Source organism: Hipposideros armiger, unplaced genomic scaffold (assembly GCF_001890085.2).
Source record: "Hipposideros armiger isolate ML-2016 unplaced genomic scaffold, ASM189008v1 scaffold_230, whole genome shotgun sequence".
NCBI lineage: Eukaryota > Metazoa > Chordata > Mammalia > Chiroptera > Hipposideridae > Hipposideros > Hipposideros armiger.
In genome coordinates, this window is record NW_017731580.1 from 2,489,353 (window position 1) to 2,507,100 (window position 17,748).

Consider the following 17,748-nt stretch of genomic DNA (forward strand, 5'->3'; position numbering starts at 1 on the left):
TGTAACTAGAATGGACCTTGACATGCGTGTTCACAGAATACAAAGGTCAGTTGGCACCACGGACTGACTTAGGGAAGCAAACCATTGAAGAAAACAACCCATTTGCTAAGTCTCAGAGTCATGTGCAGATTTTATCTTTATTGTTGAAAACTCCAGTGAATTAGTCAAGATGCCCTATTCTGTGGAACTTTTTCAGATATTGCAGAAAATTAGTGGTATCATCTTGGGCCTAAAAAACTTCAATTTATAATAAGAGTTTTGGGAGGAGGGAATTTGTAAGGGGATTCAAGTGAATAGAGTTTTTCGTTTTGGGTAATTCATGCCATGCACTCCCTTAAAAACCTCAGTTAGTCAAAAGTTTATTTAGTATATTTTAGAATCATAGACTATCGATGCTCTACAAGGCCCTAAAGAAATTGAATTTGAAGTTATCGTCACCTTTTATTTTCAATTGTTTTTCAAATAATGGAGATTTCCTCTTTCAGAAGTAAAAGCAGACACAAAGTTTCACTCTTTCATTTTCCCCTCCACAACAGCCACACCCACTGCCACTTGAAATGGTTGTTGGAGTCTCCCTTACATATTAGGGCAATTTATGCAGGTTTCCACATGGATATGCCTTGTCCCCTTGCTCCTTACAGGAAAGATGCATTTCAGCATAAAAAGAAAGTCAGATCTAAGCATTCCATGAATAAAATAAAACCAACATTGCCTTTGGATGCTAAAATTATTTAGAATCCACCGCGTTGATGCTGAAACAGACTAGTTTCATTTAATAAAGTGCTTAACTCTCTCAACTACTCTTGGAGTGCGGTCCAATTTGGAGTGGAGCACAGGGGTAAGGGCTGTTTGCACAGATCCCTTCTCCTCTCTTGGTCTCGGTTTCCCCAGATATGAACTGAGGGGAGCTGAGATGTTTTCTAAGACCTCTCCATGTCTAATTATAGCCATAGATTTATGATTTCACAATTCATCCAGCAAGAAGAAGGGCTAATGGCTGGGGCCCCATGAAGGTCCCTTCATCTTCTCAGGAAGGCATTCACAGCAAGCATCAGTGTAACTATGACGGAACCCAGGTTCCCAGTTTTCCCGCTCCCTGCAGCCCCCCTAAGGACAAAGCAGCGATTGTCACACTCCAGGCTTCCCGTTCTGTGCATCCGTAAGATAAAAAGAGGGAAGATCCACTTTGGAAAAACTAGACAATGAATTTTGGGGTTTGGGAGTGAGGGAAAAGAGACGAATGCTGTGATTCTGAAAAGGGCAAGGAGGCAAATATCAATCATGAGAGTCCCCCACAGCTTGTTTACGCAAGCCATGTTTTGCTGTAAAGCAAGGATAGAGGAGCTGGAGGCCAAACGAGTAGAAAGCGAGCAAGCGTTAACACTTCCACCTCAGATGCATGTACTGAAACAGCCTGTTAGTCAGGGTAGCCCTGGGAAGAGACCACGTTTCGAGCAAGTACCTGATTGTAGGAGAGATGAGAAGTAGCTTCGGGTATTTCACCTTCCTTCCATGTCACACACAGAGAAGGGCAGGCAGCCTCTCCTTTTCCCCTGGATAGCATCTTTTATCTCATGGCAGAAGCCAACCGCAATTTGCATATTGATGTTCTCATAATCATAGCTAGGTCCCTGAAATATAGTCTACAAGTTACGATTTGCTTGCAATATAATATACCAGGGTTACCAACTTTGTAAGCAAGGCTATGTGTCATTTGCTTCAGGCTATGGTATTTTGTTGTCTTGTATGCAAGGAATGAACACAATTACATATGACAGGTCTTTAAGATGTGTTGGAAGGGTGACAGGAGCTAGTTGATACTCTTCTGCACACGTGGCCAACTTTTGTCAGGCGTCTGTTTATGGTACAGGCTGTCTAGGCAGGACTTAGCATTGGGGACCTCTCTGTCAGCATTTTGGTTCCCTTCTCTTGTCGTCTCAGAAGTTTTCATTCTCAAAGCTGTTTCAGGTACAAAATTCCATAGGTCACGTGCATCATACCAGATAGGAATTTTATTCCCCCGTTTTTCGTTATCTGTACAGACACATTTTCTGATACTCCACTATTTTCCTCCATTGTCACCCAATAGTTACAGAATACTGCCAGGTTGTCAATCTTCTTTTGAACTCCCTTCAGATCCTAAGTGAGGAAGCAGTCTCATACCCTAAATGTTCTTTATGTCGAGGGGTAGTCATGCAGAGCAATTACTTTCTGAGGCTTTCGCTACTGCTGTACCAAAGGACAACAGTCCCACCTCGTCACATCAGATTTTCATATGGCAATAAATGCCTTGAAATATACGCGTTTTAACCCTGAAGTTCATTGAAAGCCACCCTTCTCCAGGTAACTGTCAATGAGCCCTAGAGGTGGTGGCTGTGAAAATCACTTGATCAGGCAAAAGCCTTGCTTGGTCTTTTCAAGAATGAAAGCTAATTCAGTGGCAGTGGGTTCTGCTTTCTTTACCCTCCAGAGAGAAGTACGGAATTCAACTGTGAGCATTTATTGGAAAACACAGAGAAAACTCCTTGGAGACACTCTTTCTCCCTTTGGCCGACTGCTCTGGAGAGGAGCCATGGAGGCGGGTGGAGCAGCGATCCGGGCCCACTCCCGTTCCCCTCTAGCAGCCCTGTCAGGACCAGGGAGAGATGTGCCCCAGACAGCGGAAGTGGAGAGAGGAGGCATGCCCTGTGGGCAGCATGTGGCCCAATCCTGGGGCCTCCAGGGACGAGGGGGGCTTTGCTGAGACAAAGGCCGCAAGCCTTAGGAAGAATCTTCCCGAGAGAAGCGGAGGGCCCATGTCCTTGCAGATCCGATGGAGTCCTTGCGGGAGGGAAGGTGGACGGTGACCTCCACTGGGGTCATGTGGGAGCCGCCCAGTCGGCGCTCTTTGGGGCTTTGCATGTGTGCACGTCCAGGGCCTCCAGGCAGTCCTGACAACGCACAGCACAGCACCAGTGGAACTTACATTCACACTTGGTCATCCTTGTGACGCGGGATGTGTCGTAGCCTCTCCCGCAGCACATGACTTCGCAGCTGTCCATGCCTCGGGAGGTCAGGTTGCACACACGGCCTGCTGTACCCAGGGAGCCTGGAAGAGTCAGAGAGGGGTCACTGAAAAGGCGCAGGTGGGGTGCATCACGCCTCAGGAGGAGAAGAAGTACAAGGTCACCCTCCAGGACAGGCCCTGACCCCACCTCATCACAACCTGGGGCCGTACCTTTAACTCTGGGGCCCATGTAGCACGTGCCAACCTGGGATCCAACCGCAGGGAGTGAGGTGGTGCCTCGAGGGCCACGTCTGGGAGGGATGAACGTGCGGGAAGCTTTGGATCTGCCTTGGGCCACGGGACTCCAGCCTTCCCACTTCTGAGCTAGATAAACTTTTCAGATTAGCCTTGCCTAGCCCTGGATTGATGAGTCACTGAGTGGGCAAGGCCAGATCACAAGGAAAGCAGGATCTATCCTCCCTCCTGATCTCTGGCCACATTAAGGAAGCAGTGGCCAAAGTTAGCTGTCTCAGAATTTGTCGGGGTATAGAGCCCTCAAAAGGAGGGGATTCTGTCTCCCCAGACCAATTACACTGGCTTATTAGAAAGTGGGGGGCACTCTGGTTGCTGAAGGGGAGGTGTGGGCATCATTTGTGTAAGACCTTGAGACGGAGCAGCGCCCAGCCTGGTTTTCTTTTGGGCTGTGCTCTGATAGGCCACCTAGCTGTGTACGAGGCATCTGGTGGAAACCAAGATTCTAGGCCTTTGATGAACAAAATTGGCATAAAAAAACCTCTTAAGAATGCTCCGTGGAACATCGTCTTAGGTAATTAGGGTGATGTTTGCTAAATGGCAATTCATATGTATGTATTTGTTTCTGAAAAAGAATCTCCAAGATAGGAAGCCCCTTAATTGGTTCCATTTCTGGGGAAGCACCCAAAATTCTTTCACAAGGGTATTATCAGACAACAGAATCAAGGGTCGTGCACATTTTTGGAGCGCTTGCTCAGCTTACAATGACCCTTTCTGCTTCTCGCTCTTGAACAGAGGTGGGTGCCTGGCAGCAATCACTGAGCACCATTACCCTGCTCTGTTGGTGACAGGTGATTGGCCCAGGTGGGCACCTGATGTGCGCTGGGCCAATCAGGTATATTTCCCTGGGGATTTGTGATTTTCATGGAGACAGTTAGTCTTACCAAGTGTAAACTCAGTAGCCCATGGCAGCCATGCACCATAATGAGGCTCGTGGGCTAGGGGAGGCCCACAGAGAAACAAGAATGAGGCAGAGGTTCGGAGGCAGAAGGGTAAGACCTGGGAAAAGAAAGCTGCCCAGATCCTGGACTACCTTCTAGTCCTGCTTCTGTCTCCCCCTGAGGCCTGGCTGCACTCCAAGCTTTGTGTTCCTAGAGACTCTGTATCCTTATAATAAATTTCCCCTTATAATACAGCTTCAACCACTCCAGTTTCTATGACTTGCAATCGACAATCTTAAATAATTGATAAAACTAGAAAAAGCTAAACTATTTGAAAAAAAACTTTTAACAGGATGAAAAAGACAATAACTTAATTCATTTTCCATTCCTCCATCATTTAGCTAGGAATTCCTGCCTCTTCACAGCTCCCCCAGTACCTCATGACTCTCGCTGTTTATCACAGTCTGCACTGTGTTCCAATTATCTACATAAATGTCATGTTGCCCTGACTGTCAAGCATGACCAAAGCTGCCACGTTCAAGCACAGCTTGGGGTCATGGAGAGGAGGGGGAGGGCAGAGTGTGCTGTGTGTGACCGGGCCACTGACAGCCGGAAGACAGTCAGGGGGTTTCATGCGGACAGGAAGGATGGCAGAGCACCGGGGTGAGGGTGGCGGTCGGGTCAGCCAGGGGTGGCCCTGAGCCTAAATCGTGCTGAAGAGGCAAAGGGTCAGAAGAGGCAGCAACCATCAGGAGTGTGCTTCGAATTACTGATTGTGCAAAAAGGATTCTGTACCAAACGCTGCAGCACACCCATTTATTTAATCCAATAAACACTTTAGTGAACATAAATGTGTGTAAGACACTGTGCTGGTTCCTTGGATATTTTGGTAGTGATGGTGGGAAAATAAAATAATTAGTATTCGGTTCCTATTCTCAGGGAACTCATAATACAATGAAGACACAAATATGTAAAGCAATATTTCCACTACTTCAAGATAACAGTCCATTTGCTGAGAGCCTACTATGACCTACAGTGTGGTTTTATGCAAGGCACCACTATAGACGAAGTTGAAAGATGGTAAAGTGAGGTTATTTAGGGCTTGAAGAAATAAGGGTTCAAATCCTAGCTTCGTCATGTATCTGTGTGATCTGGGGCAAGTTACTTAATCTCATTAAGCTTCAGTTCTCTCCCATGCAAAATTGGGGTAAATACAGTTTCTTTCTCATAGGGCTGTAGTGAGGATGGAATGAGATATAGTGTGAAAGTGACTGGCATAATAAGTGCTCAATAAATGTTCACCATTCATTCACTTAACATGTGTTTAGAAGTATGCCCTACTATGTGCTGGGCATACTTCTGGAGCTTGGGATATATCAGTGAACAAAGCAAAGATCTTGCCCCAGGGAGATTATGTTCTAGGGGAAATGAGCCAGGCATATTATAATAATATTCATTGACCTTAATATTAACATTGGGTTGTCGGAAAAGTCATGACATATTTTTTCTGTAGTTTTCATTGCAAAAATGCATCATGACTTTTCCGACAACCCAATAGTAGCAAACAGAATCAGAAAAGGAGCTGCTAACGGCATGGTTTTATAGAGGAGATGGGATTCAAGATATGGCATGAAGAATGAATAGGTTTACAGGGGAAAATGGGCTGAAAGGTATTCCAGGCAAGAGAGAACCTCCCAGCAGAAATTCAGAGGTCAAGTTCACAAGAATGCAGATTCAATGTGTGTGTTAGGCAAAGAGCATGGAAAGGGAGATTGAGCCACAGGTTAAAAAGTCTTCCTGTGTTGCTACAGTTTGGATTTCATTCCATAGTGCACAGCGAGCCAGTCTGGATTTTTAATCAGGGAAAAGCATGTTGGAATGATAAGTCTGGAAGAGTGGTTGGGGCTTAGTCCAGGCAGGAGGTAACGAGTGGAGACAGAAGTAGGACAAATACACAATGGGTTAAAGAGGGAGAATTACTAGGATTTGGTGACTCCCTGAACTAGGGGATGGGTGGCGAGGGGCATCAAGTAGGAAAAGGCTGAATGTTGTTTATTTGGCTCAACAATAAGAAGGTAACTGGTACCCTTTGATGAGAGCAGCTTCAGTGGAAGGACACGGATGGAGGCAGCGGACTGAAGAGTGAATGGGCGGACAGGACAAGTGGACACTGAGTGGAGGCAGTTTTCAAGAAGCTTGGTGATGAAGTGGATGAAAGAACGTAGCTACAAGGAGTGATGAAGTGACGCTGAAGGTGGGACTTTTAAGGTTATTTTAGGCCATGTAGTTTATCGGCATCTTGTTACATAGCAGGAGATCTGACACATTGTGTGAGCTTTCATTCATATAAAGTACAAAAGTGGGAAAAACTAGCCTGTGCTATTAGAAGTCAGGGTAGTGATTTCTCTTGGGAGGGGTAGTGAAAAGAGGCATGAAGGAGGCTCCTGGAATACCGGTCCTCTTCATGTTCATGTTACAAGGGTGTGCACATTTGAGACCATTCACCGAGCTGTACACGTGTGATATGTGCACTTTGCTGTATGCATTTTACATTTCAATAACAGCAAGAAGAGGAGAAACGGGGAGAAGGCAGGCACATTCGCAAAGGCCTGGAAACGTGTGAGGAGCAGAAGGGTGTTGAACATGGCTGGGATGTAGCGTTCAAAGGGGAAGAGAGAGCTGATGAGGCCGATAAAGGCTGCACTGTGAAAGGCCTCATGTGATAGGTGAAGGGGTTTACATTCTAACCCAAGGCCACTGGAATGCTACTGAGAGTTTTTACACAAAATGGCAACATGATTTGATTTGTGTTTGAGAAGAATTACTATGAGTTCTGGGTCAAACGGATGGAAGGGGACCAGAGTAAAGGCAAGGAGACAAGTCAGAGACCATGAAGTACTCTGGGCAGGACACGGCGTGGCCTGGATGGAGACAGTGGTTGTGGGAATGGGAGCGGTTAATAGGCTCAAGAGAAGTTGAGGTGGCAGCACCTTCATTCAGGGTGTGGTGACTGATTGGACGGATGGTGGAGAGGATGAGAGGAGTCGAGAAGCACTCCCAGGTGTCTGGCTTGAGTGACTGTTGGCACTCCCTGGGGTGGGGACTGCCTGGGGAGGAGCAGGCTTTGAGAAAAAGTAGTGAGTTTGGTTTTGAACATGTTGGGTTTGCTGTGACTGTGTGTCATCCAGGTAGAAATGCTCACTTGAAAAGGCTCTTTGGAACTCAGGAGAGATCAGGATGGAGATGCAGATGAGGACAACTTTTGGCCAGAGATGGTGACTGAGGCCACGGGTGTGAACGAGACCCCAGCAAGTGCAAAAAGCACTCTCACCTGCCATCCAAGTGGTGACTCTGAATTTTTACCCTTTGGTGTTTTGTTCATAAGCTCTCCACACCAATAACTTTCTTCATTTCTACTGAAATACATTATCAAAATATGAATACATTCCCATCAATTAGAATTCTGTCCCCCACTTGGCTCTGTGGGGCCAGGGAGTCAGGATACAGGGGGTCTCATTCCTGAATCAGGCTGTGGGTCATTTACTGACACTGAACTCGGTGGTCTTTCCTCAGTGGTTTGAAGCCTGCGGAGGCCTGAATGGTGGTCTCACTCAGCCTTGAGCAATGGTCATGGTGGGTTTTGTCCCCCAAATGCAGAAAACTGAACAGAAGGATTGCTCAGTGATATAGCCTCAGCCTTGTAAAAATTGTGAGAGGAGCAGACAAAGCAGTGGCCACTGACAAGAGCTTAACCCAGAAGTGGTTTCAGTAAAGGAGACAAAGGCTTCAGCAGTGAGTTGTCAGTAGCTCAACATTCAGTGACAGGTGCTGGCAAACATGATTAGTCTGAACACAGCACTCTCCACTTGCTGCCCTAATGGCACAATGAGGCCCAGAAGCAGGAAGAAGAAGAGAAGGCTATGTGAAGGTTGGGAGCCACTGATGTGAGGACAGTGGTGAGTTGCAGCCTGGAGCGCTAAAGGGCCCCTCTGAGGTGTCAGTGGCACCCAGGAACCGGCCACCACAGGGCAGGTCTGAAGTCTGGGGAGAGGATGAGGCTGCATAGCCTCATCACGGCAAGTTGGCCCTGCCGTGAGGTTTGGATCTCATTAGATCTAATGACAGACTGTAGGGCAGAGGGCAGCTGTGATACTTGCTGTCATTGGAGCAGAATATACAGCCATTTCATCAAACCCCGAAAAGATTATTTCCAGAGTGCAAAGCTACACAAAATTTGTTGGTATTTCCTTTATTGGAATTATAACAAGGACTCACTATTATTGGTATCAATAGGGTTACACTGTCTCAGGATCCTTCCATTAGCCTTTCCAAAACTAAACTATCACCATTATTCTTAAAATGAAAGATTAGAATCAAGACTATGCATTTGTGTGTGTGTGTACCTGTGTGCATGTGTATATGTGCATGTGTGCACATGTGAGTGTGTCCATGTGTGCATGTATACATGTGCAGTGTGTGCATGTGTGCAGTGTGTGCATGTGTGTGTGCACATGTGCCTCTGTGTGTATGTGTGTGTGCGTGCATGTGTGTGCATGTGTGTGTGCATATGTGCCTGTGTGTGTGCATGTGTGCATGTGTGTGCATATGTGCCTGTGTGTGTGTGCACGTGTGCATGTGTGTGCACGTGTGTGTGTGTGCATGCTCTTTATTAAAGGGAGCCACTGAGTTTTATGATCTGCCCACTTGTTTAGTTCTGAATATTTGGGACATATATTTTTAGATCTTTTTTCTAAATAATATACCAACTTGTTATGAGTCCCTCACCCCTGCCAGGGCCACAAGAGCTCCTGGGGAAACGAAGCAGCCACACCCATCAGCCTTGAGCCCAGAAGGGACAGTTTTCACATTTTCCAAGCCCAATAGAGCTGAGCTTCAGCCATCCTTTCTTTCCATCTCCTTTCCCCCACCCCCACTCTTCTTCTTTCCTCCTTCTCCTCTACCTTCTTTTCCATCCTTTCCCTTCTTTCTGTTCATAATTGGGGCCAATTAGTATTGGAGCACTGACATGACGAGACCCTATGATAAGCATCATCTCATTTAATTCTCATATGCCCATAAAGGAGGTACTACTATCTTCACCATTTTGGAAATGAGGAAATGGAGGGTCAGGGAGCTCGGGTTACTTGCCCAAGGTCACACAGCCAGCAGGTGGCAGGGTCAGGATCTGAAGCCAGACTTGTCAGACTCCAGAGCTCGAGCCACTGTGACATTTGGCCTCTCAGCAGAGCTCCATCTGCTGTCCTGCCAGCCCCAGTACAGAATCGGTGTGTTAGCACATTTCCTCTTTCCCTTCATTATTTTATCAAATGAAGGACTTACAAAGGTCCTGAAGGGTAACTCTTTTAGAGAGGGGCTTTTTCTCCAGTACATAATATGCCATAGACAATTGAGACACCTAAAGTTACATGAGAAAGCGAACTAAACAAGTTAACATGGCGTTAGTAGTGTACACTGCATTTTTTCTGTACTGATATTCCTGTCACCTTTTGAGGAATGAGACTAATTACTTTCAATACCAAGGTGACATCTCCAAACCATGTGTGCCCTCAAGGTGGCTTGAACGTATGTCACTAATGTGGCCACAGCCGAAGACTTCGGGAAGAACCCCTCCTAAGCAGAACTTTCTGGTTCAGGAAAGCCCACAGTATCAATTTTTAAATCACCAAAGATGGAATGACATAGCCTAATCACTTACCTACCTCTCCTTCAGACTTCATTCTAAGATTCTCCGAGCCATTTCAAAAACCACTGATCTTTATATAGGTCAAATATCTGCATTGTATGGTGTCTACTAAAAGCATGTATGGCTGGCTCTAAAAATATTTCAAAGGAGAAAATTTAAAAATATTTTTAGGGAAGCTGGATGGCTCAGTTGGTTAGAGTGCGTGCTCTTAACAGCAAGGTTGCCGGTTCGACTCCCATATAGGATGGTGGGCTGCGCCCCCTGCAAACAGCAACTGGACTTGTGTCCTCCACAACTAAGAATAAAGGACAACAACTTGACTTGGAGCTAATGGGTCCTTAAAAAACACAATGTTCCCCAATTTAAAAAAAAAAGTAAAAAATATATATACACTTTTGAGTAATGGCCCTATCATTAGTCTCCCAAATTGATATGTTAAAAGGATAAACACATAATTAGACGTTTCACATTTAATATGTTTATGTAAAACTTATTTGTATTGCTTAAAAATGTTATCTCTTACTGCACTTTTGATTTACTCAGTTCATTTAAGAGAAGTGACAAGTTGGAAGCTCTTTTCTCTGACATCCTTTTGCTTTATGTTTTATGACGTGTGCGCAGATGTGTGGCCCGTCTGGGTACAAATGCCAGTGCCCAGACAGAGTGCTGCAGACTCAGGCTCAGCGAGCCCAGCCTTCTGTCATCTTCACACCACACTGTTATGACGTCATTGCCTAGACTCAGAGTCCGTAAGATCCAGGCAGTCTGTGACGTCTATGCCGTGGGAAGGTGTAGGTTCCAGCCAGATCTGCCCGTCTCCTCCCCTTAGGTGTTGTCCTCGCTTGACTTGCACAAAAGCTCACATATTCACACGGAAAAAGGAGGATGAAGAATCAGAATTTCTAACTCACAAAAATTTGGGACCACATAATGCAATTTCTGTAGGCAATGCTGAGGGAACTTTACAGAATCAAACATCCCATCCCCAGAGCTATAAAATTAAGAATGGAGTCAGGGTTCCCAGGGCAAAAACATTTCTGTCTCCACCAACATGCATCTTCCTGACAGCAGAGGAGGATGGAGGGCTTTTGCTAATAGTTCCCAGACCCACACCTCCGGGGCCTGGAGGAAGGGCGCTCTCTTGCACACTCTCTCTCCATCGATGGGCCTGAGTCTTTGGAAATTCCTGCCACTCCAGGCTGACAGAAGCCCATATGTTGACGATTAGGGCGTAAAGCAAGATTCATTTAAGCCCGTCATCCAATAGGCTGTTTCTCCTCTGCTTGACTTACACGTTGTCATTAATGACACAGATTTATCGAGGGAAGAAAAGAATGCTAAAGAGCAAATGTTAGAGACCTCACATTTGTCTCCTTGCAAGGCTTACCCCTTCTTTGCATTAAGAATTGCAAAACTAAAACTGGGAAAGACAATGTCTCTACTTATCTCAGATGATTTTATTCAATGTTTTCATAAAACTAGGAAAAGCTTGACTGGCACATGAAAGCATGTCCCATTAAATTAGCAAACCCCATCATGGAATTAAAGTTGTTGAAGTTTCTTCAAGGCTTTCCATATCTCACACTAACTAGCCTATACCCAAGTTTATTCCCTGCTGTCCTCCTGCTGTCCTCTCTAATCAGGCCATCTCCTCACTGTCCCACGGAAGTGACTTTCTGATATCACAGACCTATAAGTTGTTCGCTCATAAAAGTTACTTTCATCTGCTGTCCCGGACTTTTCTCTCCCTCCTTTAGATTGAAAGTGTTCAGATTGAAAGTCTTCCCATCCTTCAAGGTTCAAGCCTACTTCCGCCCCTTTCACAGAGTTCTCCCTGTCTGCTCCAAGCCTAGCTGACTTCCTTCCTAAGTCCTATAACACAGTAGGGCTCATACACTGTTTTGAAATGTTTGTTCATTTCTCATGTATCTTGTCTCCTCAAGGACAGGGGTTAGTGCTTATATTTCTTCTATATACTGCATTGTGCTCAGGTGGCCAACATATATTTCCTGACTCATTAAATATTAAATTTAAAACAATTTCTTAAAAATTAAGATCAGCCTTCACTTGCCAAATGAGAGCACGCTTCTTCAGGGAGCTGTCATCTACTCCTCGGGCACTAAGGTGAGAGCAGACTAGCTAAAAGCCTGTTTCTATTCAAATTATCTCACGTGACATATAGAGCACAAATACAAAAAGTGTGGCACATTTTTAAATGTTAGAAATTCAAAATGACAACTTAGTTTGTGGCATCAAGTTCAAGTTCTGTTACCGCAAACAAAGTAAAATTAATTAACAATTAATCATTCATTGATTGAATCATAGGAATCTTAGGAATATCTAGGTGAAACACATATCTTAAGAGACCCAGAGAAGTAAACTTGTCCATGGCGACTCAATTAATAATCAGTAGAAATAGTAATAGGCAGCCATTGGTGACCCCAAAGTCTCCTAATTCATATAGTGCAGGATTTTCCCCAAGGAATGTAAAATATGCATATTTTAAAGAGGAGATTTACCATACCAGTACCAAATAGGTTTCATGGGAAAAACTTAGGCAAATTAAGCAAATACATTATTTTAAAGTACTTTAACATCATTCTTTTGTTTGCAACACATCAATATGGTAATTAGAAATGATTTTTTCTGTTTCCACAAAAGAAGACATCTAGTTGATAAATTCTTTGTTGTTAGTAGTTGAAATTACGTCAAAGACTTCAAAACAAAATGAAAATTTTGTTTCTATTTTTTTTAATTTTCTGGTTTGAAAGGTTTTTTTGTTTTGTTTTGTTTTGTTTTGTTTTTAATTTTCACAAATTCAATATGATTGCCACTGTCAACTAATGCAAGTTAGGGCACTTTTTAGTATATTTTAAAAGTATAGTAATTCCAGCAAGTCTATATTCTGAAAAGTAATGCAGAGTTACAGATCATTTCTATAACAAAATAAAATTGGATATAAAAGTATTTTTGCTCATGTTACCAATGAAAATAGATGAACTACCCAGTATTCCCACTGATAATAGCAAATGAAAAAGGCCTCCCAAAGAGTAGAAGAACTGAGTATTTGGTGGCAGCTGTAAGCATAGACATTGTCTGTCATTGCACTGGAGGGTTTTCATCTCACCCAGGGAAACAGGCAGCCAGCGACACCTTTAGCTCCATAAACGCTCAGTAAGGCACTTGAATATGAGGGAAAATTCCACTTAGCACTTAAGCTTAAACAGGAATTTTCATAAGCTGTGTATTACAATCAATGATGAGCAAAGACATGCTTAGTAATTACCTCTCGGAGAAATCACGTTATCTTTAAGCTGTGACACTGCACCGACATAGCTAAGAATTCAGCTAATACAATGACAGTACTTCATGTTGCTTATCTCTTGCCTTCAATTCAATGTAACACATGTTTATGTGGCTGTTGCTGGGGGCCCACTGCTGAACAGACAGATATGGTTCCTGCCATGGAATCAGGGTCCAGTGGGACAGGTAACAAACAAATATTTAAACAAACTAACTAAAACTTGTGGCACGTGCTATGGATGAGAGAACAAGGCTTTCTGCGATGGAGAAGCAGCTAGATCCTTGACACATGTTAAAAGGACTGGTGATGGACCGGATGTGGAAACGAGAAAGTCGTGTAACAACTGACTTGTAGGTTTTGGGCTTGACCCACGGAGTGGACGGATGTGCTGTCTTCTGGGAAGGGGGAGCCTGAGGAAAGCAGGTTTCAGAAGTGGGACAGATCAGGCGTTCGGCTGTGAACAGAAGCAAGTTGATAGAAGCAGGAGCAATGTGAGTGGAGCTGTTTGGCAGGAATCTGGATATAAGCTGAGGGGATAGGACACAGTGGAGGACTGAAACAGCCGTTAAGTGGAGGAGATCACCCAGGGAGAAAGCACAGAGAGAAGTGAGCCAGGACGGAGCCCTGAAGAGCTTCAGAATTTAGACGTGGAAGAGGAGGAACTAGCCACTGAAATTGAGAAAGACCAGCTCTTGGGGCAGGTGGCTCAGGAGAATGTGCTATTACAGAGGACAAGGAAACAGAGTGTTTTAGGAAGGAGGGACAGGCTGAGTGCGTTATATGCCACGAAGAGTTTGAAAAGACGGTCCACTGGATAACAACTAATATTAATTCTACAACATCATCAATTAATTGCCTATGAAAATGGTGACTTATAAGCCTCACAAATACAGTTTTCCTATTGTTCTCTTCTGGTCTAGCTGTCTAAGCAATTTTTAGATATCAATTCATGAATGTCTCCAATACGTTTCAAAGCAGAAAGGAAGAAGCAACTTTTTCAAAATGACAAATGGAAGGTGTGAGACCTTGTCATTGAGCAATAGCATGAGGACCGAAATCTAAGACATACCACGTTCCTGTCTGGGCTGGAGGGCTGGGTCCCATGCCTGTCAGGCTGGTCATGTCAGGGACCGGGAGGCCTGTGGGGAGTGAGGCAGTGAGCAAGCTTGTCTCCCTCTCTTTGCATTCCTGGGGCTTATCATAGTGTCTGGCATATAGAAGGGGCTCCAGAAACATCTGTTCTGGGGAGAAATGAGGGACTGAGGATGTCCTGGTGGGAACTGGACATTGAGTGCCAACATCATCATTGCTATGTGCCCACACGCTGCTTGCTTGTTTTCCAGCTGCAGCCACAGTGTGAGAGGCTCTGCAAAGCTGGCCACACACCAAATGGCTTGTCGACAACATCGAACTCTGTGAACCACGGTTGGGACTGTGTTCCCATGGGTTCTGAGCTGTTTGCCAAATATGGTTTATGTGAAAAAACCTGTGACACCTGAGCACGTACATGATTCACAGCCTGCGGTTGTCAGCCAGGTACTGGACTTTCAACAGGCAACAAGCTAAACAACTGCTGGACTCCATTTGTTTTCTGAGTTTGACTGGTGTAGGGTTGCTTGTTTCTGCCAGTTGATGAGGAGACGTCAGGGTGACCTCTGGCTCGGGTCAGGGCTTTTACATCATAACCAGTGAAAGTGGCCTGTGATTAGGTGCAGACACTCCTCTGGAGAGGACAGCAGCATTCCTTAGTTAGAGATGAACCTATCTCTAACTTAAGGGCTTCTTTGATTTATGGCTGCCTGGGGCAATAACCAGAGTAGATAACCACAGAACCGCCAGAATGCCCACCCCAGAAAGTCCAGCTTCTTAGAGCTAGCTCCAATTTGGCCTGCGGAATGTCATACATACAGCATCGCATGGTTGTAGGTGCTCTTCGAATCTGGGGAGTATTTATAGTTGAACATCAGAGCACTCTCTTCAACTGAAGACTAAAGGAAAATATCTTTTGTCATCATTGTTGCCATAAGAATTTCTTCCTTAATTGGCTTTTGAGCTTATCATTTCTTAGGAACAATGAACAACATTAGCAGTCTCAAAACCCTGAAGGGCGTGTCGTAGAATGGGCGTCAAGGCAACCTGAGTCAAAGTGGGTGAAGGTTGAGTCTGACCACTTTCTACCTCCCACTTGGCGGACAGCTCCTCCCAGTACGTTCCCTTGTCCTCACACTGACTATGACAGATCTCTCCTCCCTTCCCACATTTCAGGAAGTAAAGTAGGATAGTGAGAAAAGTATGATATTTATTCACTTTGTTTTGTTTGCTGCTTATAGGCCACGGAATCTTGGGCAAGTAAAGTAGCTGTTTGGAGCCTCAGTTTCCTTCTCTGTAAGTAGAGGATACTGCTGTGAAGATTCAGAGAAAATGCACAGGTGTGTAACACAGGGCCTGAGTCTTAATAGGAATTCACCCAATAGTCCCATCGCCCACCTGGGGTCGGGGTCTGTCCTCACCCAGGAATACCTCAGGGTCTTGATTCACCCTTCTGCAATTCTCATCAAAATTTGTCCTGGTTTCTTTATGTCAGGACTTCACTACAAGGCTAACTTGATAACCTCTGTCAAACTAATTCCAGGGGAAGCTTTGATGGCTAAAATCATTTTAAGGATTTAATCTTTTACTCACAGTAAAAGAGGGTTTCTGAAAATGCAGGGCTCAAATGTGAAAGAACACCCTGTTATATTGGGCAAGCCAGGGTAGGGGATACTTTTTGGGTGACATTTATTTAGAGACCCTCGAATAAAGAACTTTTTTCCTTTGTTAGAGATGAGGTATCCACCCAAAATAATTTCTCCCTGGATTTTTTTCTTACCTAATACTCATGGAAAACTCAGGAATCACAGATTACCTAAAGCACTGATTTTTCAAACTTTGATGTGTTTAAGTTTGAAATACATATAGAAGCTCAGGCCCAAACCCCTGAGATTTTGATTCCATAGGATCCTCATTTTGGTGAGTAGTAGACTAGCCCTGTAGACTTGATCCACTCCACAAACCGAATTGACAAAACAAGCCGGCTCACTCCAGGCAAATCCTGAGTTAATGTGAAGAGGAAACAGGTGCTGACTAGCAAGAGGAAAGGCAGTCAGTTTCAAGTATCTACTGACAGTATTCAACCCGCTTACTGCCATTGCTTTTCCAGTGCCAGAGAGTAGAAGGTATCCAATAAGTTGAATATTAAATGTGCATGATATAAAAGAGCAAAACAAAACATGACCACAACAAAGCAGATTGGGTGGTATGAGATGTACTCTAGGGAAAGGTTATGTCAATTTTAACAGAGAAAATGAATATATATATGTATATATCATTTGCTTTCAAATTTACTACAAACTTCTGACTTATTTTAGACCCTGGATATCTCTGATGGTAACCCATTTCGAACATGTGGGAGCTCCATTTAGCAGGAAATAGGCCATTCCTACACAGTGTGGTTCTATAGAAGGGAAGGTTTCTTCAGTGATGTGTGCCTGTGGAGAGGGTGTTAGCATTGACCCAACACCTTCGTTTCACTATGAGGGAGTGGAGCTCAAAAAAGAAATGCCAATGTGAGTTAGAGGCATGAATGTCCCCTTCTGGCTGGTCTCAGATTCTGTCACCTCTCCCTGCCTCCACAAACAGTTAGGAGCTACCCCAGGATGTTTCTGAGCCACAAACTTCCACGGCTGTTTTGACTGACTTGCTAGAATGCATGCTGTGGCCAGGATAAAGCCTCGTCTTCAGGAGGCCATGGATTGCACAGAGGCCCTTAGCAGCTCTGTGGGCTGAAGCTGGCTTTCTCAAGGAAAATCCTCTTCTCATACACGTAGCCACGTTTGTACATGACTTCAAATATGAACAATGAAAAATATACTCTGTCAGCAATCTGAACTTCGGCTTGCATGATGTCAAACACCCTGAACCATATTTTCACTGATGGTCAACAGAATAAAAAAGAAATATTGCAAGGTTTGCATGGATGACTTCAGCATTTTCCTAGGCTCAGCTAAACAGGGCATTAAATCTAGTTCAGGTAATTTATGAATAACCTAGAACTCTTAATGGAAATCTGATCTAATGCATTGAAACTGGGTATTTAAAAAAAAAGAATAACAGGATGGCTCCTGGTTAATCAACACCAACCATTCACATCTTTTCAAGTCAGATAAGCTAAAATGAGCCTAGAGGAGACGAGAAATGAATTAGGAGAATGAATAAGTTATATAGGTTCCCTCAGAAAGTCCACCCCTGCAGTGGTGTGCCTTGTGGCTGGCACATTTGGAGGTAAAGTGCTTAAAAGAATGAATGGACCCTGGGCCAGCCGAGCAGTGTGTTGGTTGAGAGCTGGCTTGGGACACCAGCTGAGCAGCTGGGCCCCAGTTCGAATCCCACATGAGGGCCAGTGACGCTGCGCCCTCTACAGCTAACATGGTGAACAACAGCTCAACCTGGAGCTGGGCTGCCGTGAGTCACCAGTGATGGCATAGGCTGCAGTGAGGCTGCAGTGGGCTGCTGTAAAGCTACC

At 44.6% G+C, this 17,748-nt stretch overlaps 1 protein-coding gene across 1 annotated transcript in view; it reads right to left on the minus strand.

Moving 5' to 3' along the window:
• Nucleotides 1-1,994: 1,994 nt before the first annotated feature.
• The window catches only part of WNT2 (Wnt family member 2), a 51,183-nt gene continuing 35,429 nt past the window's right edge, over nt 1,995-17,748 (minus strand). Inside the window, exon 5 of the mRNA XM_019654758.1 lies at nt 1,995-3,088. Coding sequence (XP_019510303.1) covers nt 2,859-3,088 — 230 coding nt within the window. The 3' untranslated portion in view covers nt 1,995-2,858. The remainder of the gene's footprint in view (nt 3,089-17,748) is intronic.